The sequence below is a fragment of the Numenius arquata genome, chromosome 1 (assembly GCF_964106895.1).
Source record: "Numenius arquata chromosome 1, bNumArq3.hap1.1, whole genome shotgun sequence".
NCBI lineage: Eukaryota > Metazoa > Chordata > Aves > Charadriiformes > Scolopacidae > Numenius > Numenius arquata.
The window spans coordinates 132,290,047-132,314,549 of record NC_133576.1 but is presented as its reverse complement, the minus strand read 5'-3'; the positions used below and the strand labels follow the sequence as shown (position 1 = coordinate 132,314,549).

At 43.7% G+C, this 24,503-nt stretch overlaps 1 protein-coding gene across 1 annotated transcript; it reads right to left on the bottom strand.

Moving 5' to 3' along the window:
• Positions 1 to 410: 410 nt before the first annotated feature.
• CTSC (cathepsin C) lies at positions 411 to 21,868 on the bottom strand. Its single transcript, XM_074149100.1, has 7 exons — positions 21,681 to 21,868; positions 19,981 to 20,126; positions 8,567 to 8,733; positions 7,991 to 8,146; positions 6,291 to 6,406; positions 2,283 to 2,414; positions 411 to 1,566 (listed from the first exon to the last, which is right to left on the bottom strand). The coding sequence occupies exons 1-7, from the start codon at positions 21,844 to 21,846 to the stop codon at positions 1,064 to 1,066; spliced, it is 1,386 nt and encodes a 461-aa protein (XP_074005201.1). The 5' UTR covers positions 21,847 to 21,868; the 3' UTR covers positions 411 to 1,063.
• Between the last annotated feature and the right edge of the window lie 2,635 nt (positions 21,869 to 24,503).

The following is a 24,503-nucleotide window of genomic DNA, read 5'->3' as shown; positions in this document are numbered from 1 at the left end:
AAGACCAATCCTGCATTAACCAAGTACTTTGTTGCAGCTCAGTTTCATCTAGAAAGAAATGGTTAATCCCAAGTGTTGCAAATCCACCCCCACCCCCCCAACTCTATTTTTCTACCTTGCACATTTGAAAGGAATATGGCAACAGATTAACAGAGAAGATTTAAGTAGGATTAGTGGGGAATTAGCCAATTTACTCAATGAATTATCCCATACCCACAGTAAGGACTACTGGACTCCTGGACAGCCTTGCTTGGTGCTGCTGTGAGAATCTTGGCCTCAGCTGGATGATTCCCAGTTCCTCTCCCCTCCCATCCTCCTTCCCCACCAGTTTACATCCTGCTAAAGTAAAAAGTTCTTGACAGGAAGTTCAAAACTTAAGACAGGTCACTGAAATAAAGAACCAACTACTTCCACAAGTACAAACTCCTCTAGGAGTGGGGTAATCTTTATTGATGATCAATTGCAAAGCACAGCAATAAAATCCAGAACTGGAACATTTAGTAGCAGCCTGGAATGTAGAATTGATTTTTATTGTCATAAGGGTTTGACACGCAGTTTTTGCACGACACTTAAAGCTTTAAAATTTCCTTTTAATCAGTGTAATTGCCCATTCCCTCCCCAATACACACTTATGTTCTAAATTGCAGTGACTTCCTGATTTCTGAGAAGTAAGGCACTACAGTGTCCTTTCAAAGTAGTTACAGATTATCACAGCAGATGCTTCCCTCTGAGATCTGAAGTTCAAGATTGTCCACAGAAGAAAATGCAACTGGGGCCTGAAGATGTATATCTAGTGATGAATAACTATCACCACTGTTACCAAAACAGCCCTTGTACCGTTCTAGGTGACCTACTGTCAGACTCCAGAGGAAGCCTTCAGTGCACAGAGCAGAGCTAACAGTGTTCCTCCTCTCAACTAGGGAAACCATTTGCTCTATTCTGGAAAATTTCATTTCATTAAAGCTCCCCTGCTCAAGCAAGGGGACTGATTTTAACCACAGTCTCTAACAAATCAGTATGTTCTTGTGGCTGGGGACAAGGCACTGGATGAAGGCCTCGGCATTTATAATTTTGGAATAGGAGTTGCAGCCACTGCAATGCTTTCAATTGCACATTCATCAGTGCCACGGCGGATCCTGAAGTAACCATCTTCTCCCCACGAGGTGCCCCAGCTGTTCTTCACAATCCAGAACTTTTCACCACTTTGGGGGTCTGTACCATAGCCCACCAGCAAGACAGCATGATTGGTCAATTCAAAGGGATTGAATTCATCCTGCAGCCCAGTGTGATGGTAGATTCCCTCTTTATAAAGCATGAAATCACTATAAACCTCAAAGGCAACAGCCATGGGCCCTCGCAGCACAAGCTCGAGTTTCATCAGGGCTTCATTGCAGCCTCCATAGAAACCACCGACGTAGTGGTACTCAGAAGCGTAGTAGTGGTAACAGCTGCGCTTGAAAGTGCATGGAGAGTCTTTGGCTGTGTAAGGGAAGCAGTCCTCTTCCACCACACCAAAGTCTTGGACATACTTTCCAGCAATGAGGTATGGGAAGCCACCATCGCAACCTAAACAAAAAAATATCTGCTTATTCCCTTGGAGAGTTATTTGAAGTGGAAGACTCCTACTCCAATCTTTTGGAATACTTTTAGATACAGTATTGAACACAAACTGCAGTGAATCCAGATAGTCCTAATATTCCTGCTAGCTATAGCTAGGTTTCTGAAACACACAAGACAAAATTCACATCAGTGGGAGCTATACCAGGAACACTAACGTGTGGACCACCTTCTCATCCAATTGGACACTCTCCCATCAAGAAGAGCAGGTAGTTACATGCAGTAAAAAGACCTGGCCTAATACAGGTACTGTCCTTCGGAAAGCTTTAGTCATTGCTTTTGCTCATCTCTCCCTCCCCGTATGCTCCTCCTTCCTCCGAAAATGCTTTTGGGAGGATATTTGGTTCCACTCTTTCTAGGCATGCATTACAATTTAGCTATATTTTTAGCCCCACTCCTCAGATGTTCCCCAGCTCCCAAGTAGATCTACCTAAAATCCAATAGCGTCCTGAGCACGGGGCCCTACAGTAAGGTAGGCTGACAACTCTGGAATATTTTCTGCAATCTTTCAAAAAATAAACTACTATAAAGTACAGCCTACCAGATACTTCACGAAAAAACTAAATTGTGGGTGATGGGGAAAGCATGGAAGTTTTTAATATACAGTCTCCTTCTGTAGCATTATCATTACTGAAAGTTATCTTTGTGCACACCCCTGTACTTACCCTGAGAATACTGGCTGCAAGACACAACCTGCTGGGGACTAAAGACTGGTTTCTGAGTGTTGTTTGTGAGGATACGTATTCTTGCTTCCAGCATGCCCATGGAGGCAAACGCGTAACAGCTGCCACATGAGCCTGTGGACAGGAGGAAAAGGAATCACGAAGAGCAGTCAGTAACATGAACGAGGCAAGTCACCTGCATTTAGGGACAGCTAAGTCCACAGAAAGAGTCAAAACCTCCCAGGCAGTGATTAGAAGTTGAATACTGATAGAACAAAAACTTTAAATATACATTTAGCTTTTAAGCATGCAATTAAAAAAAACCCGAAACAAATAGTTCTAACAACTTTTAAAGGAACACTGAGCTTACTCAAGAATAAGAGACAATCTATTGCTTTTCAGTGCTTTCCAGTAGTATCATTTAAGAGCTATGCTATTCCTTCAGAAAGAACCTATGGGGACCACATTACCACGGCTGAGAAGGCTCATAACCTACTGCCTCAGACTATAGCCCTTTACGGAGCACATATGCTAAGGGGCAATCAACTATTTTAAGTGACTGCTAGCAATATTGTTCTAGATTATTTCAACCTATCAATGGATTTAACAGTGTAATTTCCAGTGGAAAAAATATTCCACCTCTACAGCTACCTCTAAAATAATTGGCTTTTGAGAGTCTAGCAGTATAAATATCAGGTTTGACATAGTGGATTCATCCCAGCTCCCCTTACTTCCCAAAGGCATGTAATTTTCACACTGGCTTTTCAGAAGCACCTTAATTTCCCTTCTGTTTCCTGGCAGAACTGAGTCTCTTTACTTTTGAATCAAAATTTAGTATTGCTTCTAGTTTTAGGCCTCTTCACTCCCTAGGAGCTTCCTGGAACACATTAAAAGCCTTTAGAAGCGGAATGACAAGCATCACAGAGAAGGACAATTACTTGGATGAGGTCCTATTTTATCTACTGATTGTCACCAAGGTGCCCAATTTCCTTTTGTTTCCTGACAGTAGGAAAGGCAAATATTGCAGAGCTATGAAAAGGAGGGAGGCCTGAGGAACAAAACAAAATACTTTCTACTGAACGGTGTAGGTGTATAAAAGCAGAGCTATTACAAAAGCAAGACTTTTGAAAGAAATTGCACCTTCACTCAGTTAGACGTATTTCTGAAGAGAAGGGGCAAAAATCAGACTGTACATGAACACTCTTTGCCCAGCAGGGCAAACGGACGCAGTGACAAGTGTCTCCCACTCATCGTACGGTCACAGCATCTGAGATAAGCCACACTGCAGAACACGTTGTTGCATTTTGCGTGCAAAAATGTGAAAAATACAATTAACATAACCATTTCAAGTCTGAAGTCTGTTGGGGTGGTTGCTAAATTTCTTTCCTGCTACCACAGTGGCGTTTCCGAGGCTGACAGCATGACAACCACACTGTATCAGCAGAGAGCCAACACAGCTGCAAGAGTAGCTGCTTTTGTGAGACTTCCCTCAAGTCTCACAGTCTTTGTGAGACTTCTCTTCCAGAACCCATTAAAGCTTCATCCACATCAGATTCCACTAACTCTACTGCAAAGGGCTGTTACATTATGAGCAGTAAAGAGAAGACACAGCACATCTCGTGAAGAATCAGCTGACCACACTTTTCACCTACTTCGATCTGCAGACATAGCTTGCAGGAAGTACTGGAACTGCACTCTAAGGCTGCAAGAAACTGGAACTGCACTCTAAGGCTAACAAAATCTGTACGTTCCCCTCTTCTCCTCCTTGTAAAGTTGGTAACAAGCAGGACAACTGCAGTTGCATGAAGCCTGCCATGTCTCAAGGTACTCTAGAGAGAACGCACATTTCCCTTTTAATGCCTGTCCACTTCAGATGTATTTTTTCCTCCTTTGGTAAAGAGCCGTGACTCCACAAGCATGTGAGATCTGGAAAGCCAGGATCTTGTAATTCATACAATTCTCTCTGCGTGTGCCAGACAACTTGCATCTTACTGCTTGCAGCCTTCTCCCCCAGGGCATTTTCTAATTAGCCATCCAATAATCTTAATGATATACAACTAAGACTTTCTAATACCATAATTTTAATGAAGCACTGATAGCCAGTGCCTCAGAAAGTCATGCAAGCTACCACAAGCAAGACTTAATTTGTATATCAGTATTATTTTGCACAAGGTCATCATTTGGATATTTTGCTTTGTGTCTTTTTTTTTTTTTGAAAGCCTGAAAGCTAAAATTCTTATTTAGTGGAGCAGAATGCATATTGCACAGACATTTAACATACTCATCATGGATTCTCAGATTACAGGAAATGTGGAGGCAGCTTTATTATTGGAAGCAACAGACTACTTCTCATTTAGAGAAACTCTGAAGCAATACAAAGGAGAAAAGGTAAGTTTGGAACCAACTGTTCAGAAGGTAAACAAGGCCTTGGGATATTCACAGTTCACATCAGGAAAAAGCACAGGACTCACACCTAAACAGGCCTGTATTATTTCCTGTTGCCATCTTTCAGCGATGCCATGTATCAGCTTGTGAGCTAGAACTCCCACAAGCTTCAAGAGTGTATTAAAAAAGATCATGGCTAGCAGGTCAAGGGAGGTCATCCTCCCCCTCTACTCTGCCCTGGTGAGGCCACATCTGCAGCACTGTGTCCAGTTCTGGGCCCCCCAGTTCAAGAAGGACAGGGAACTACTGGAGAGAGTCCAGCGGAGGGCTAGAAATATGATCAAGGCACCAGAGCACGTCTCTTATGAGGAAAGGCTGAGACACCTGGGTCTGTTTAGCCTGGAGAAGAGAAGACTGAGAGGGGATCTCATCAATGCTTATCAATATCTAAAGGGCGTTGTGTCAAGAGGATAGGGTCAGGCTCTCCTCAGTGGTGCCTGGCAACAGGAAAAGGGGCAATGGACACAAACAGGACCACAGGAAATGCCATGTCTCAACATGACGAGAAACTTCACTTTGAGGGTGGCAGAGCACTGGAACAGGCTGCCCAAAGAGGTTGGGGAGTCTCCTTCTCTGGAGACATCCCACCTGTATGCATGCCTGTCCAGCCTGCTCTGGGTGAACCTGCTTTGGCAGGAGAGTTGGACTAGACGATCTCCAAAGGTCCCTTTCAACCTCTACAATTCTGTGATTCTTCTGCTACCAGGAGTCCAGTTGGCTGAATTTGGCATAAGAACTAAGCCATAAATGAGGGACTAGTGTTTTATGTGATCCCCTCCCCACCACATTAATGTTATGTTTTCTTCCCCTCAGAGTTGCAACCAGACAGTTACCAGCAGATGCAAATCTATTTGGAAACGGTGGAGCAGGGAAGGGAAACATTAACTGAGTCCACTCCTGGCCTCCATTATGTAACTATCCAATTCAGGTATCTCACACCACAGTGCTATAAAAGCACTCCCTATAAAATAAACATATACCAGAATGGTATCCTTTTAAGTCTACTTCGAGCTATTCACAGGGACAGAAAAAAATAATTTTTACAAGTATACTATATTTATTAGTGCCCACACCTTTCATAGAAACTGACACCTCTTCTTGCAACTAGCCATTTAAGTAACTCCTAAAGTTATCAGAGTGATAAGATTTGGAGGTAGGATAAACAGTTCTCATGGGTTTATTCATTAAAGCTGCATGATAATTTGCCATCTGCATGAATGAGAAAAAGAATTAAATGTACATCAGTTCTGTCAGCGTGCAGAAAACCATGACTGAGACTGTTTGGACAAAACTTGACAGCTGTCTTTATGCAGGGCACTGTGGTTAATTGGCTTTCACTCCAGCAAGAGACACTGCTGTTTGGATAAGCCAGTACCACCTTCTATTTTGGCACAGTGTTGTCAGCCAGAACTCCACCCAGTTTCCACAGGTTATTCATAGTAAAGGTGCAATCTGTCAACTGCAAGACACTAGACAAAACCTTCTTGTTAATAGGAAATTACAAAGTACACCAAAGGAGCTCTACAGCATCTCTTAAAGAGTTTTGTGCTATTTTGTTTTTTTTACCTTGATTCCTAACAGGGCTAATGTAATTGACACCATTCACATTTCTCCAGTCCCAGGATTCTGGCAAGCCTGAAACTTTTTTGAGTAACTCAGGTGTTAGAGGTGCAGTCTTTGGTCTGAAAAAGAGAAAAATACTTCTGAGTAACATATCACACTCTAGGCAAGGAAACAATCAACGCTCAGCTGTCATCTTCTGGCTCCTACTAGTTGTATTTACTTCACATTAAGCAATTTGAAATAGTCTCCACCTAAGCTGAGTGGGTGTCAATCTCAGGAGATTAGTTTCAGGAGGATGCAAGACTTACTCAAATCCCTCCCTGGGGGAACTGTATTGTGAACAAGCCAGTGAGGTCAAATACTTTTGAACCAATGTGAAGTGCTGAGGTAACTCTCAGTCACTGTAGCAATGCAGCTCTGCAACAGCTATTTTATACCTCTGCAATCATGAGGGGTGTACAATATCTGACTGCAGAAGGCACCTCACTTTGGTAGCACACACTGACAGCAACTACAGACACAGAGATGGCTTCCATCAACACTTCAATAACTGCAGTCCCACTTGCCCCTGGAGCAAGTTTTTGCTGTGATTATTGAAGAAGTATTGAACGTTACTTGCCCTCATCTGCCACTTGCAGCCAAGTGATGCTCATATATCGGCATGCCAAGAGTTTCCTGCATTCAGCTGTCACATAACCTGACGCTTGTCCCATAAGCCATGCCATCAAGTGCTGTTCACAAACACCAGGCACTGGAGTCTGTTCCGAAAGCATGAGAGGGCCAACAAAATACTGTCACAGCAACACACGGTGCAACAGAGCTTCCAAATAGGTTACTGTATTTAAGCCCATCTACAAGGTGACTTCTGTCTATAAGATGAAAGCACGATAATCTGCATGATACCTCCACACAAATCAGAAGTTTTACTGCATAGCAGGACCTTGTTCTACAAACATACAATTGCCACAGTTTGGGAAAGTAAGTAGCATTCCTACCCACAGCAGTATCAGAGTGAAAAAAGCAAAAATACAAAGAAGATAAAACAACTGTAAAGGGAATCTGCAGATCAAAGAACTCTAGTTTCTCAAGTTAATGTAGAGGACCATGTGTTCATCCCCATTACCACTCTCTGCCATGTGATCTGCAAGACGCTGAAGGCACTCTCAGAGCTACTTCATGATTCTTCCCTGAGACACTCTACTCCTGTTAGAGGACCCTGGTTGCAGGCACAGCCAATTATCAAAGTAACCAGGGAATTACGTCAGAAAATCTCTACTAGTCATGTTTGATAACAGAATGAGGTTCACCACTTTTTAACTGCAATTATGAAGTAGAGGAACCAGAAAGGTGGTCAAGCAGCAACTCCTGACTATGGCAAGCAGCTGATGGGTAGGCAGGAAAGCGAGATGACAGCTGAGATTGTCCCCACATCTTCCCTGCCCATATGAATTCAGCAGCAAGTTACTGGGCAAGATTAAAGGGTAGATGACCCCATCTGTCTCAACTGCTTGAGACAACAGATGCTCAGAATAATCATTCAAGTGAAGAAATATGTTGGCACTCCATGAAAATGAACTAGAAGGCCTTAAAACTTGATTAAACATCCAAACTACAAGCCAAAACACAGCTAGGAAGAGCCAGGACAAATACAAGTGGATTCTTTGCAGCAGGGGGGTTTATGGCTAAACAAAAGGCCTTGGTACCTCGGAGCTCTGGAATAGAGACCCCCAGCTCTTCTAGTTAATTCTTCCAGGGCAAAGTTCTCATACTCCTTGTATCTTGTTGCTCTCCAGGACTTCTGGCGAGCATTGATAGCATTTACAAAGTCAAAGTTGTGCACGTAACGTCTGCTTGAAAGCCTGCAAACAGAAGCAACCAAACAAAACAGTAAGAAAAGGACTGGGATTGAAAAGTAAAGGTGTTCTCTAAACTGAATATGGAAAAGTAACTCTAGGAGTGTCTTCTGGTAGATGTCGATAAAGAAACATGCAACTATAGGATCATGGCAAGGTTTCTGAACTTTGAGACAAACTAGAAGGACAATCATCTTTAGACATGCCAGTTTTGTAACTGGGCTTCACCACAGGCTGAAGGAGAAACTGTGTGATGTAACAGGCACACCCTCCTCTGGTTTTGTGCATCCAGGTTTATTTTCAACATTATCGCTGGCATTAACTTTGCCCTCAGTAACAGAGTTGATCCGTATGATTTTCACTGAAACCTGAAGCACAGGCATCAAACATTTTCTTCCAGTAAAAGGTCACTTATCTGTTGCTTACCTTTCCCTGGGCTTCTGGAGAGGTAGCTCATTTATGTGAACATCCGAGGCAGATGAAGAAATCTTCTGTCCAGTGAAACAAGCCCAGTTGTGGCCAAGTACATCATGAACCCATCCTGGTAGAGTCTCATTACAGTAGCTGGTTACATTCTGGCCTTCCTTTTTGTACTGTAATGTGAAGAGATTATCCTTGTGTTGGGTAGATGCATTTGTTAGCACAGCAGTAGACCCTACCCACCCACCTGCTTCTTGCCTGTGTTTCAGGGGAAATGGCCAAATATACAGTCCAGATAAAGCAGCATCATGTTTGATTTCAAAACAAAGAAGCATCACAATAAAAAAAAAAAAAGTTAAGCAGATGAATGAAAGCAGTCTTTATCAAGTTGCTAGAGGAAGACTAACAGGTTGTGACTTACTTTTAGCAACAAAGCACACATTAGTATCAGCATCAACTAACAGGTAATAATTGTTTGGGTTCAACCAGTCACTTTCTAGGCAAAATGCAGAAGACCTCTTAGTACTTATCCTTCTCTTCAAGACCCTGTGGTTTCTTGCACCGAATACGTAACCAGTCAAACTAACCCTTGAGTGCTGCAAAAGTCTGAGATACTAAGACTCACAGCGAGTTTCTCACCCAGTAATCTCTCGGGGAGAGCTGTACTATAGCATTTCTGTTGTAGAAGTCAGAACCCAAGATAAGACTTCCTACAACTGCTTTAAGTTTGAGCTGTGGTGGAAGAGCACCATGAAACAATTTCACCTGAACTATCAATATGAGACAGTAAGAAATGATTATCCATTGAGAGCAACTCATTTGAAGCTGGTGAGGGGAGTGCTACCAAAGCCTCAAGTCCCAAGCCCTAATACTTCCTTATTGAGCCACACAAGTCTTCCTTTTACCACAGGAGTAATAAGATAATCAATTCAGTAAAATCTGTCTTCATACAAAAGTTAGCACTAACACTTTGCCCAGCTGCTTAAGTGTCCTGGACTAGAAATTCTTTGACAGCAGAATGTCCCAGGAAAGGGGGCGGGAATCTTTACTCATGCTTTAAGGTTAAGTCTGTTTTGTGTTAAAGTTACACAGGAGCCTGAACACCCCGTGCAACGAAATTTTTAACTTGACTCTTCTAATCACACAAATCACTTACACGGAACCCAAGTTTCCTAGTCCAAAAATACTTTATTAAATCCCATACCATTTGAGTTGCACATGTACAACGGTACAAGGATTTTGTAGCTATGTTTCAACAAAACGCTTGCTCAGCCTCTTCACTGAAGAAGGCAGTGTCTTACAGTGATGGAAATGACTCAACGAGGAAAATCATGTAAATAAAGAGACTAGGAGGTTTTTGACTACGCCAAGGCTCTGTGGGGAATCTGAAGGAAAAATATTTAATAAAATTATTATTTTAATAATTTAATAAAATTATTATTAAAATATTTAATAAATATTTAATAAAATTAAAGGTTAATCCCCTGACTGTTTTAGAACAATGGGAATTTGCTTTGCCCCCAGTTCAGAGGTTGCAGACCCTTGCTTGCCTAGCAAGGCAAGCATGTTTGCTGACCGGAGCAGGACTGGGGCTGAGCTGTTACCTTCTATTTATCCAATCTTACTGTGCAAGATTGCACAATAGGGGAAATAACTACACTTGGCCAAACACCAAAGGCAGGGTCCAGACATGACTTTTGAGAAATACCCTCTTCGCAACAGCACTGCTAGAAATCCAGACACTACCAAAAGCAACGTTACTGACTCTGTATCACTAAATTACTGCGAGAACACTTTATTTGGCTCTACATGACAGTGTAAATACCTACCTGTCTTTTCTATCTAAAAGCTGCCAGAGATTAAAACAAGACCAAGCACAATCATTCACGATAAGTATAGGCCTTCAATCTGAATACCTGAAGAATACTCAAGGAACAGGCCTGCTTCCTGCAACAATCAGATGCAGATCCTGCCCAGCACGGAGTTCTATTGAATCAAAACAAGCGGAACAGATGTGGGACTTCTCTTCACAGAAAAAAAGCAATTGAATTATCTTCTAACTAGCAAATTAAAACAACAACTTGCCTTTTTTTTTTTCCCTTCTAGAAATCCCTCTCCTTTTTCTGGAGATTAAGTTTATTGCCTTTTTTTATTTTTTTTTTCTTAACATATTGATAGATAACCAGAATAGTATTTACACCATTTGTGCAACCCATCTTTCGAGAAAGTGAATTTAACAAGTTTCTTATGCTGTTCTTTCAGTTCAAATTTGTCAGCAAAACCAGGAAGAGGTGAGGGGACAGTCAGTGACAATGCTTCAAGACAAATAAGAGACAAAAGCCCATTTCAGACAGCCTGTGTAGAAGCCTAAAATTAAGTCGTCCTCCAAAATCAATTCAAATCCTCTGCAGCTACCTTTTTGTAGATGGGAAGACTGTAAGGTACTACTGAACTGGCTTTAAAAACAGGACATGGAGACTTTGAGACCATAGCCCATCTGCATAAAGGGAATTTGAACTCCAAGAGCCATTTTCCGCTAGGAAATGAAAATATACCCATAAGGTCCCAGTTTGCCTTCCCCCCCTCACCTCTGACTTTTAATTGAGAGCCACTGATGTAGAGAAGTGGCAGACAAACCCTTAAAAAAGCCCAATACTTATGCTTAATTTCTACAAGCTAGCTAAGTTCATTAGGCCACATTAGAAGAACTACAACAGGATAGCAAAGTCCTCAGTACCACGACAATGACACCCACAGCTTACTAGCAGAAGGTACACCGTCAAATCAGTATTTCATCCCTAAAACCACATGCAGCATTTCTTACTGCGACCAGAGAAAGGCTGACAGATAAGATGTAGAAAATCTGACTGTACTAGTTTTAGAGGACCTACTATGAGTATGTTTGCCCAAATAACAGTCATACAGGAGCGTGAGTAACTTCAGCTTTACCACTTCATCATGGAACCACTGCATGAACAACCACCACTGACTCAGATGGATGCCAATTACAATGCCAGCCTCAACTGAAGCTGCTACCACAGTACCCTGCACATCTGTGGAACCCATCCCAGAATCACATCCTTCATGGAGGACAACAGCCACACAGCTGTGACCACCAGCTACTGCTGCACAACTGCTGCATGCATTTCCTGTGCAGACTTCAGAAGATGGTTTTCATTTTTAAGTTAATACAAGACCACTGTAGCCATGCCATGTGGTAATTTCATCAGCCAATACTCACATCTGCAGCATTGAGTAAACTCCATCCAGTGGCCTGACCAATCTGGAACAACTCAAGTGCCAAGAAAGGCACCCAAACTATATTCACAGTTCAAATTTTGAGGTTTGAAAACATCAAGCTTTAGTTCTATTTCAAATGCATATTTTTCTCAAGTCTGACAACCCACATGACTTTGCCTAATGCCAGAATTTAGCCAAGCAACTCCAACATTAACCTTAAGAGGCTTCACATACCTGAATTTCAAGGCTTACTATAAGACACCTGAACCTACGTAAGCTTTTTGGTACAGTATACTTTTAATAAAGTCTTTCCTGTGTCGGGCATCATGACTTAACCTAATTGTGTGCTCAATTCTAGTCCTGGTAAAATTGTTTAAAGCTTTCTTTAAATTTTTAATCTCCCTAAGAGGAAAGCAAGAATGGATGGAGACCTTATTGGACACAGCATTTTAACAGGGATTCAGCAGTGCTACATACACAGGCTGCCACCCCATCCTTTTTCACATCTACTGTTCTCAATTTAAGCAATCTTCAGGCAATAATCCAACTCCAGTTCCAGGAGGCAGGACTACTCAATACATTAAGCCTGGTGAAAAGATTTACCACTCATTAGTCATCAAGTTTAAAAGCGTGCCTATGCATTTTAATATGGGAAGCACATACTTAATGAGAACAGGATTGCAGACTTGCTGGTGTCCTACTGTACAAAAATACAGAAGATCATTATTATCAGAACAAACGATTGCATCTTGCTACCCAATAGAAAATGCAAGCAAATATCAGGTAAAAATGCATCTTTTCTCTAGGGAACATTCTGCAATTAGAGATCTATGCTTTCAGATTTACACTTAAGGGAAGCAGAAGTTGCACACTACCAGTTAAATAATCCCAACTAAGATAAGTTAAAAATTAACTTTCAATTGATTTGCGGGATGATTAAACAACATTAGCAACTCCAATACTTGTATTTTAGCAACATGGAATCAAATGCATTCGGATTTCTTTTTTTAATATTCTGAAACTTAAACGTTAACTACTGTCACTTTTCTAGGCTAGTTATTTCAGAATGGAAGTCTTTGGTTTTAACCAAATTTGGGGGCGTTGGGGAAGAGAAGAAAAGATGTGACAAAGATGTCACCAAGTCATTCTGGAAAAGATTAGTAACTTGACTACTGGGGTCCCAGGGGTCAGTCCTCTTCAGTATTTTCATCAATGACCTGGATGAAGGGATGGAATATACTCTCAGCAAATTTGCTGACAATACAAAATTGGGAGGGGTGGCTGACACACCGGAAGGCTGTGCGGCCATACAGCAAGACCTGGACTGGCTGGAGTGTTTGGCAGAGAGGAACCTGATGAACTTCAACAAAGGCAAGTGTAGGGTGCTGCACCTGGGAAGAAATAAACCCCTGCACCAGTACAGGTTGGAGGCTGACCTGCCGAAGAGCAGCTCTGAGGAAAAAGACCTAGGAGTCCTGGTGGACAACAGAATGACCATGAGCCAGCAACATGCCCTTGTGGCCATGAAGGCCAATGGCATCCTGGGGTGCATCAGGAAGAGTGTGACCAGCAGGTCGAGGGAGGTTATCCTGTCCCTCTACTCTGCCCTGGCGAGGCCCCATCTGTAGTACTGTGTCCAGTTCTGGGCTCCCCAGTTCAAGAAGGACAGGGAACTGCTGGAGAGGGTACAGCAGAGGGCTACAAAGATGATTAGGGGCCTGGAGCATCTTCCTTACAAGGAGAGGCTGATGGACTTGGGTCTTTTCAGTCTGGAGAAGAGAAGGCTGAGGGGGGATCTGATCAACACCTATAAATACTTAGAGGGTGGGTGTCAAGAGGAGGGTGCCAGTCATTTTTCAGTGGTGCCCAGTGACAGGACAAGAGGAAATGGGCACAAACTTGAATGTAAGAAGTTCCACCTAAACATGAGGAGGAACTTCTTCACTTTGAGGGTGGCAGAGCACTAGAATAGGCTGCCCAGAGAGGTGGTGGAATCTCCTTCTCTGGGGACATTCAAAACCTGCCTGGACAAGTTCCAGTGCAACCTGCTCTAGGTAGACTTGCTTTGGCAGGGGGGTTGGACTAGATGGTCTCCAGAGGTCCCTTCCAACCCCATATCATTCTGTGATTACTGGAATATTCTATAACCTATTTCTTTCTTTTTGCTAAAGTAGTGCTAATGTTTTAATATGAAAAAATGCCAGATTTCTGTGTTTTGCTAGAGCACTTCTCAGAAGTCAGAAGTAGCACCACTTAGCTTAAGGGACACACAGTGAGGCTCTTATGAGACTTTCCCTTCCAAGTAGTAGTCTCAATGTTAAATCAATATTACAAAGATATCAAATAATTGAAACAAGTCAGCCTCAACTTTCATTTCAGCCTCACTAGCTTTTTATGTTATGCTGTTCTTACTTCTTTTGCCATCCCTTGGAGGGGGAAAAAAAAAATAAATAAATCAAAAAAAAAATCTTTGAAGCCTTTTATCTTGTATAGCCCTACAGAATCCTTATATCATCCAGCAGAAGCAGATGCTCAAGCTTCTGCCAAGAGTCCATACACTAACTTCACATCCAAGTTCAGTATAGGGATGTTTCAGCAGCACACATTAAATAAGAAATTAAGAGCATTCCCATAAAACAAGCAAGTTATTTTGTGCTGCAAGGAAACACCAGGCAGCGAAACTGCAACTTGTGGGAAGCAGAATGCAGTAGGATGCTGCACTTAACTTGGCAAGCCTTGAGGGACAAGTCTATGTACAACAACAGTTAGAAATAAAACATTGCTAGAGCTTTTCTACTTTAGCTATTGAAGCAAACTAAGGAAAAAAAAAAATACATGCATAAGCTCACCAAGGCCACTCCTTTAGTGTGGAAAGTCATTTCCCCACATTCCCCAGGTGAAAGAACAAATAACTTGTAACAGCAATGAGGCCCTATGAAAATTTTAGTAGCCCTCTGTTTAGTAAGCCACAGGAACAAAAGGATATTAAAAACTCACTGAAAAAATGCACCATCAAACAGTCTTTGTCTGGGGAGGGTCTGTTTACAAAGGCCTGCAGTGACAGGACGAGGGGCAATGGTTTTAAGTTGGAGAAGGGGAGATGTAGATTGGATATTAGGAACAAGTTCTTTACTATGAGGGTGGTGGAACACTGGAACAGGTTGCCCAGGGAGGTGGTTGAGGCCCCTTCCCTTGAGATATTCAAGGTGAAGCTCGACGAGGCCCTGGGCAACCTGGTCTAGTTGGGGGTGTCCGTGCTGACTGCGGGGAGGTCGGACTAGATGACCTTTGGAGGTCCTTCTGGCCTGGACCAATCTATGAATCTATACCCACACAGTACTGTAACTCTGATAAAGCCACCACTTACACAAGCCCAGAGCATTCTTGTTAGCAATTAATAGCATCATTCTTTAACATTAAGGAAAAATACACTGCAAGTTCAATTAGCACCAGTTGCACTTCTATGCTTGAAAAAACATGAAGTTCAGTATTGGCTTAAATACTGCTCTTCTGTCTCACAACTCCATCCTCTGTTCAATGCAGAACATGAGGAAAGCGTTAGGACGTCATAGTAGGTAAATCAGGATGCTTTATCTGTCCTGTCACCATGACGATGTTTTAGCCACATAATTTTTTTAGTGCAACATAAACAGAACTTGAAATTTATGAGTGGCCTTTAAGCAATGAATACTTTCCTGACAAGTTCAAACACACAGCCAAGGGAAGAGATGCTTAAGGCTTTCTGTGTAATGGCTGCTCCACCATCACAAACTGCTTCATGAACCAAGAAGTTACTCCACAATCAAGCAGTAACTCCAGAACAGTGTTCACATTGGAAGGTTGTAAAGCAAGAGAATGCCAGCAAAGACAATTCTTCCCTTCCACGAATTCCAAAGGGACTTTGTTTAATGACTTTCCACATTCTCAATAGCGATCAAAGCTAAGCAATATTCTAATAGATTACTTTTATATTTTCCTCTTGCTGCATTTCCAGGGAGGACAGCCCTCACCACTTAGCATTCTAGTTTACCCTATCTTACTCCAAGGGCTTCTAGATTATGGCCAACACTAAGCAAATGAAGTCTGGTGTTTACAGTACTCCTACCATTTGCACCTGAAAGTATTTTAAACAACAGGCAATCATTCTTCAAAAACCTCTGAAGAATGCATTCAGTGGAATATATTACTTGTTCCCTAGAAGCTTTACAGTAGAAGATTATGGAATAGGTCCTAAAAGAGCATCAACCACATTTGATAGAAGCGGCCACATTTTTAGTTTATACCAGGCCTGGATATTTTGTATCTCTATTTCCTATGTAATGCAATATTTACTGAATTAAAAGTAAACAGTATATATGTCACAAGGTCAAGCAGCTCCTAAGGAAAGAACCTCTTCCCCACTGACAATTGTGAAATAACAGTTTTGCAGATAGACAATATTGCAAGTTGTTGCTTAACAAAGTCTACTAGTTGTTTGCAGCAAAAAAAAAAAAAAATGCATTTACTAAGTGTTGTGGTATTTCCTCGTGCTTCTCAGCCATTATACTTGCATCTTGGTAATCTGTTGTTTCCTTTACAGCAGCAAAATTATACAGAGAGTAACCAAATTGGGCTTTAATCCTCTCTATAATATTTAAAGAAAGCCTTTAATTTAAGCATGTCTTGCTGATGGATTCCCTACTACTGAACAATAAACCAAACAAGCTTGCTATTTCACAATACTAAAAACAACTGCAAAACTAACAATTAATCTATTTGCCTACAAAGGGCTAAGACACATTATTCATGACCATGAAATGCAAGCTATTGTGCATTGCTACTGCTCAGGTGTATATTCAAATCACTTTTTTTGGAGCAGCAAGTTGGATCAGATGACCTCCAGAAGTTCCCTCCAGCCTAAATTATTCTATAACACAGTTTTGGTATATTAAGAGCACTCTTGCAAATCAATGCATTTATATTTTCATAAATACGCTTATCAGCCATCTGACTTAGCACTCATCTTCCAGTGATGTATTTCACTGATATATTTCACTATAGATACCAGCAGTAAAGCCTTCAGTGACACTCAACTGTCTTCATGTTGGTGCTCTATTTACCTTCCAGAACAGGCCACTCACTGTTTCTATGATTAAATTCCTCACATTCAAGTATTAGTTTGATAATCAACACTTGTTTCAACTGCTCGCCATACTGGCTTGTAAAGAAACTCTGCATTTCAGTGTTAAATATCGGGCTAAGAATTCTCAGACCTCTAGTTCTACTGTATTTCCCCTCAGACAAATCCACGAATGGCTGCTGAATTCCACCTGCCAGAGATGACACCTCAGGCCCGAGTTCACAGCTAATTCTGTGTCCCGGTTTGAAGTAAAACCGAACCAATTTTCTGTTCTGTAGCTTTGCATCCTAGCTAGGCCTCCTCTAACTCTCTGAAATTAATGGCATATTGTGGAGAAAACTGCTCGTTCTCAGAATGATAAGCCCAATGTTTGTGCTCCATGCCAAGGAATGGTATGCAGAGAGGCCCTTGCTTATACTTATTGCTATAACAACCAAGGTCGGCCAATTTCTTTATTTGCCCCCTTAGAGGGTCGGAAACGGAAAAAACGTAGAGGGGTCACATCAGTGGGGAGGAGTGGACAGGACAGGTGACCCAAACCTGACCAACTGGGCTATTCCATCCCATCTGCCCCATGCTCAGTATAAAAGCTGAGGGATCAAAGGGTCAGCCCCCTTCCTGCGATGGCCGACGTCCAGAGAGGACTCTGTCTGTTCATCTGCCTTTGATCCTGATCCGTGTGTTCCTGACTCCAGAGCTGGAATCCAGTTCCCATTCGTCACTGAGTCCAGTCTGGGACTTCCCCAGTGCCTGCTGGTGATGTGACTGTCATCCTGGGAGCTTGATATGGTTTTGTATATATTGTATCTATTTCATTATTTTCTTCTTTATTTTTATTTTAATACTAATTCTTCATTAAAGTAGTTTAGTTCATTCTAAACTTCTGAATCTCCTTTATCTGTTTCTCCTCCTCTCTCCTCTTTTAGGGGGGGGGAAGGGGGGGGAAGGGCCATCTGTCAGTCCGGTTTTGGTAAACTCGGCCGAAACCACGACATTCTGTAACATTTAGTGCTCCACTGTCCTCAGGGAGGCAGCAATTCCTGCCACTTTTGAGGCAGGCCCTCCCACTGCAGGGAAACTCGCAGAGCTGTCCCTGCTGAGAAGTTTCAGAGTAATTCTGCCCAGTTAGAGTACCCTTCAGGGTCTGTTGTTTTTCCTGTATCACCTGCCAAACTGATGATGAGTTTACATCATGGCAATTTACTGTTACTACCTTATAGAGATAAGAGAATGTACATCAGGTATTTCTCTCTCACACTTCACTTTTGGTCAAGAACCTGTCCAATGCAGAAGCATTCTTATTTTAAACATTTACAGTTGTAAGAGTGCACTACTTTTGGCAGACAGTTCATTTTATTTATAGTAGCTCATATATTGCCACATTTTGGACTGTGATGATAACAGTGTTAATAACAGGGATGTTTTCGTTATTGCTGAGCAGTGCTTACACAGCATCTGCTCCTCGGACAGCCCTGACAGCGAGTAGGCTGGGGGTGCACAAGAAACTGGGAGAGGACACAGCTGGGACAGCTGACCAAAGGGATATTCCATACAATACAACATCACACTCAACAATAAAAGCTGGCAAAAGAAGGAGAAAAGGGGGACATAGAGAATTATGGCATCTGCATTCCTAATAGTTATGCATGATGAAGCCCTGCTTGCCTGGAAATTGCTAAACACCCACCTGCTGGTGGCAATTAGTGAAGGAATTCCTTATTTTGCTTTACCTATTGAAGTACCTTTATGTCAACTGTTGAATTTTTTTTTTTTTAACTTTTACCCTTCCGATTTTCTCCCCCATCCCACTGAAGGGGTGGGTGCGGAATGACCAAGTGGCTTCATGCTGCTTAGCTGGCTACTGGGGGTAACCTACAACAAAGAGCACGTAAACAACTCCACCATTAGTCCTGTAAAACCTACACGGTCCTTTAACTTAAGTGAGCTCCAATCAGCATGGAAGAAGCTGCAGTTAAATCAGAGCCTCATACATCATTTCTATACAGTAAGGATTACAGTTCTCCTGGAAGAGTGGATCATTCACTTTTGTTAACGTCTGAAAACAGACTTGAAAATAGCTGCTATGAAATAAGCCATCTACAATGGCTCCCAGAAAGACAATTTAAAGCAAAAGTCATTTCTTCATCCTCCTTACTGCTTGGACAAGGCCTGGGTGTTTACTATTGGCTCATCTGAAGCCAAATATAAGATCATGTTTCCTGAAACAAACAAGAAACATGTTCCCTGCTCCTGCCCAGGGCTGCACTCACCAACTGAGCAATCTTGCTGCACAAAGTATCTGTCTCCCAGGTAATAAAGTCATCCTGCAGAGACTGCTTCAATTCACCTTCCAGATTCAGAATGCCACTTATCAGGACAGCAGCAGAGCACAGCACTCCTTAGCAAGCAGGTCTTCTCCTGTCTACCCTCCGCCTACCAGCACTGTTTTCAACTTGATTTGAAGTTAGTAACAGGGACAGCAAATAACAGTATTACACCAAAAGAACAATTACGGGCAGCAGAAAGGTTCCTTAGCTATTAAAGTAGTACCCTGGAATAAAATTTAAAGATCCCAGAAAACCTCCAGCAAGGACAGCAGATGGCCTTTCTAAACTTTTCATGCATTTGAGAACATCTTAAGATCTTTAAGAAAAAATAAAAGCAATGATGTTTGCTATTTCACTTAGGTCCATTGTGTCAGGAAGAAAACTGAAAAAAAAAATTTCCAGGCTACTAGGACAGTTAGCTTCATGAAGGCCTTCAATTGCTTTAAGCATGCCTGGAAGCAAAAGCAGCAGCATCTGTACCAGATTTTTCAGATAATGCCCAACGTGGAATATAAAAACCTCTTCCCTCCCTCTGCTCCCTACCCAGCCACTGATAACTCTTTCCTTACCTTAAAAAAAAAAAAAAGAGTCTGGTAATCCAGGCAAACCTCAGCACAAAAGATAGAGGTGTCCCAACTGCCCCATCATGGCACTCAAGGACTAAGGACAAGCAAGCGTAGCTACAGGTGATTTTAGCAACAGTCAGTGGTGCAGAACACACCAAGTTAACTCACCTTAAAAAATGCAAACCATTTGTAGTCATTTATCACAATTTCAAAGCCTTGATTGTAAATCAAAGTGAAGAAACCATAGTTGCCCAGACTATCCTGAGCCACATCTAATTTCTGAAGATTCACAAGCACCTTTCTCTCCACGGGCCCTGCAAGAAATACAAATGTTATTGCATGGAAGAGATAAAAATAAGAATTAGTACAAAGAATGTCGCAACATTTATTTTACTCCAACAGGTGCTAAAATACACTTGTTAAATACAGTCTTCTCCAAAAAGGCATCAAGCAAACACACTTCAGGAACTTCGCTTATTGAATCACCTAATAGTTCGGGTTAGAAGGGACTTTTAAAGACCACCTAGTCCAACCCCCCTGCAACGAGCAGGGACATCTTCAACTAGATCAGGTTGCTCAGAGCCTCGTCCAACCTGCCCCTAAATGTTTCCAGGCATGACGCATCTACCACCTCTCTGGGCAACCTGTGCCAGTGTTTCACCACCCTCATTGTAAAAAATTTCTTCCGTGTATCTAGTCTGAATCTACCTTCCTTTAGTTCAAAGCCACTATCCCTTGTCCTGTCGCAACAGGCCCTGCTAAAAAGTTTGGCCTTATCTTTCTTCTGAGCCCCCTTTAAGAACTGAAAGGCCGCAATAAGGTCTCCCTGGAGCCTTCTCTTCCCCAGGCTGAAGAACCCTAACTCTCTCAGCCTGACTTACCTGTCAGTGGGTCTACATGCTCCTTTTTACCACTGCTAGACAGTATTTGCACATTTAATTAGCTGCAGCACCAAACTGCTCTTACTGGGAAACCTCAGCATATTTAAACATAACTTGCTATGCAGCTACAGAGAACTCTCAATGCTGTGTCACTCGGACACTGTGTCTACAGTGACAAATCTTACCCTAAAACACCTAGGGTGAGGTTAGCAACCACCCTAAACCCCTTCACACCAGTGCTTCGACTCCACCACCCACCTCACCCCCGCTGCTCCTACCGCCATCTTCTTCACCTGATCAAAAAGCAGACGACTTCGAAAAACACAAAATACCTACTATTTTTTAAAGAACACTGATATACAGTAATCAAATAATAATTCCCCACTATTATTATCCCCACAAGGGAAGGGTTATTTCTACTTCTGATGCTCTCAGGCTCCCTTAGGCAGCAAGCGCCGGCAGCCGGTGGCCTCCCAGGAGCTGGCTTGGGGACACCCAGAAGCAGAAGCCACTTTGCTGCTGGGAAGAGCCGCTTCCCGGCCAGGCTGAGCTGAGAGGGGCTGGGAGACGCGGGCTGTGAGGGAGGAAGAAGCAAACCGGCATGAGCTGGTGCTGCCCATGAAGAGGCCTAAGTTGAGTTCAAAACGAAACAAATGAAACCCAAAAAAAACTTAAGTGGAAGATTAACAGCGCTACCCGCAGTGGTCACTCAGAGCCACACGACCGCCAGCGTTCCACGCTGCTTAATTCAAATTAACCTTTTTCTGCCTTAAGCCCGGCAGGAACGCCCGCAGGAAAGACGGCAGCGGGTACGGGGAGCCGCTATAACCGAGCCGGGCACCCTCTTCCCCGCCCCCCGCTTCGGTTTTAGGCCCTCACGGCGCGGTGCCGGCGCTCCCCTCCCTCCCGCCCCGCTCCCCCCTCAGGCTCACAGGGACCCCCTGACCCCGGGGAAGGGGAACCGGGTCCGGGCCGCCGCCGTCTCACCCGCCTGGGAGCAGTTTCCGTGGCGGCCGCCGCCCCGCCAGACGCTGAGCTCCCAGGCGCCCAGCAGGTCGGCGAAGGAGCAGTTGGCCGGCGTGTCGGCCCGCACCGCCGCGGGCAGCGCCGCCAGCAGCACCAGCCCCGCGGCCCACAGCGTCCGCCCCGCCATGGCGCCGGCTCCCGCTGCCCGCCGCCGCTGAAATGGGTCCTAGCTGCGAGGCCTCTCCGCCCCGCCGCCTCCCCGCCCCCGGGCCCGGGACCGCCCCGGGACGGCAGCGCCGCGGCGGGAGGAGCCGGGCCTCCGCGCCTGACCCTCCTGCGGGGACCGAGCGGGGCGGCGTGGTGAAGGCCGGGGGGTGTCCGTGGGTCGGTGGGGTCCCAGCTGGGGCAGAGGTGGGGCGGGCTCCCCGCTGGGGAAGGCGGTGTGTTCCCCCCGAGGGCCGTGACAAGGGGATCACGGCCCAGCTCGCAAAGGTGTCCTCCTCCCCAGAGGGTGTCCTTCCTAAAGGTCATCCTCTCCTGCAAAGGGCACCCATGTCCCCAAAGGGCGTCCTCCCTCACAAAGGGCATCCTCCTCATCGAAAGGCATTGCCCATCCCAAAAGATGTCCTTCTCTACAAAAGGAGGCCTCCTACCCAAAGGGCATCCTCTTTCCCAAAGTGCCTCCTCCCCAAAGGGTGTCCTTCTGCCCAAAGGGTGTCCTCCCCCAAGGGCATCCTCTCCTGCAAAGGGCACCCTCCTCCCCAGAGAGCATCCTCCCTCACAAAGGGCATCGTCCTCACCGAAAGGCTTTCCCAACTCCAACAAATATCCTTCTTTCCAGAGGGAGTCCTGCCCAAAGACCATTCTCTTCCCCAAAGCCCACCTACCTCCCCAAAGGGCATCCTCATCCCCAAAGCCCACTTGCCTCCTCAAAGGGCACCCTTCCCCCCCAAAAAGGGGCGACCTCTTTCCCAGAGCCCCTGTCCCGCTACCCAGCCCCAGGCCTCCACATTTGGAGAAGTCCCCTGCAGAGAAGGGGTTGGACCCCGGTGTTACTTCAAGCGAGTGCTCTGCAGCTGTGGAGGAGAAGGCCTCTTGTCCACCACGGGTTTAGCAGCACAGAGTGACTCAGAGCTTCTGCAGCAGCCACGCATCACAGCCAGGAAACCATGCAGTGCCTGTCCCCCATGGGATATAGACCTCAAAAACCCCCAAAACCTGCACCTCCTCTAAGACCCTTTGTACATAGCAGCAGTCAGCAAAATGGGCAGAAAATTCCCCCCAAAGACGGAAGCTTTAGCGACATGCAACATCTTGCACATCCTGTAACCAGACTGTTTGCAGAGGATGGGCACCGTGGAAGGGTAAAGGTGTCTCCACCGAAGGGTGAGCCCAGAGCATGGCTGAGCGTGCAGGGAAGTGGTGCTTGTCCCACCATCTCTCCGGATTCAAAATGTGCGTGCTTTCACATCCTCAAAGTTACGAATGCAATCAGGAAGGCTGAAAGACCTACTAATGCGTAAATATAGCCTCAGTTTTAAAACAGACTGATCTGAAAAATAACCCCTTTCAGAGGAACATTAAATGCACACAGTACTATGTTGGTTATGAAAATGATGCACTAGCTTAACTATGGATACAAATTTAAAATAATTTTGTTAAACTGCTGTAAATCTCCATGTAGATACTCATTACTGATTATTACAGTTAAGCTTTAACTGACTCACTTTAAACTGGAAGTGTCCTAGGTTTTTATTGTATTGATTTAAATGAGGACATTAGGAATTACATCATTAAATTTTAACCGTTTTAAGAAATATGTTATTTTATCACCATCACTTTGCTTTTACGCCATCTCCTCAACCTTTTAGGGAAGGATTAATTTGACGTTTTGTTGCTGATTCTTAGAACAACCAGCTAATAGATGCTCTTACTCAGGCCAACGAAGAGATAAAAACATACTGCCCTTGTTTTGGGCCAGTCTTCTCAGGATCCTGAGATCCTGACTTAGGATTCCTAGGACTTAGTAGGAAAAGCAGAATTTACTCCATGTTCCAGACAAGAAAATAAACGCTGTTTTTGTTCACTAAGGCTGTGTTGGCCAACACTGTTGTTATGGGCATTAAAAAAAAAAAAAAAAAAAAAAGAGCTCTGGGGCTTTTTTTTTCCACGAGCAGCTACATTTTCCTGGACTTGCAGTACAAGTGCACGTGCCTTGCTACTCTTCTTCAAGCCTCTCTAATGAAATGTGGCTACACAGCACCATACTGGCTCCTTTCTTCACCAACGAGATTTTTCATTTAGCTCCACACTTTGCAAAAGCAACCCAAAAGTTCCCAGTGACCTTAGAAAATGTCTGTGTTGCAGTTCTTCATGTTTATATGCAGGAGAAGAAGAGGTCTGTGGTATCTTCAGCTCGTCTCCGTGATGCTGGTTGGGTGATCTTGCCTCTTTGCATTTGTACTGTGCTTTGAACCTCAATTTTCACTTTCAATTTGTAGCCACTGCAGGCTGTCATTGCACAAAACCACAAGGGTTTCTCTTTATATTTTACATAATGGGGTAGTAAAATGGTTGCTGAGCCCAGGCAGAGGTGGTTTAAGTTCAGTCTGGTCTGTTGAGTTCACTCCGATTCTGCTCTTGAGCTGTAGTTTATTTTGCCTGTTTGAGCAAGGTAAAAACTCCCTGTACCTTGGAATTCTGAGTTAGTTACTTCCATGGAAAAAAAATCCTGCCCAGCTCACAAGCACTGGCATACCTGGGTTTGTCAGTGAAATGCAGCCTTAAATTAGTACCACTGTGTGTGTGAGACACATAGGGCATCTCCTGTGTTCGGTGACAGAC

What these genes read in the sequence shown, in the direction of transcription:
- CTSC (XM_074149100.1), bottom strand. Translation starts at nt 21,846, where the DNA reads ATGGCGGGGCGGACGCTGTGGGCCGCGGGGCTGGTGCTGCTGGCGGCG. An exon ending in AATGGTTTGCATTTTTTAAG is followed by an intron (nt 8,734 to 19,980) that starts GTGAGTTAACTT and finishes TTCACATTACAG; the next exon opens with TACAAAAAGGAAGGCCAGAA. An exon ending in CTCCAGAAGCCCAGGGAAAG is followed by an intron (nt 8,147 to 8,566) that starts GTAAGCAACAGA and finishes TTCTGTTTGCAG; the next exon opens with GCTTTCAAGCAGACGTTACG.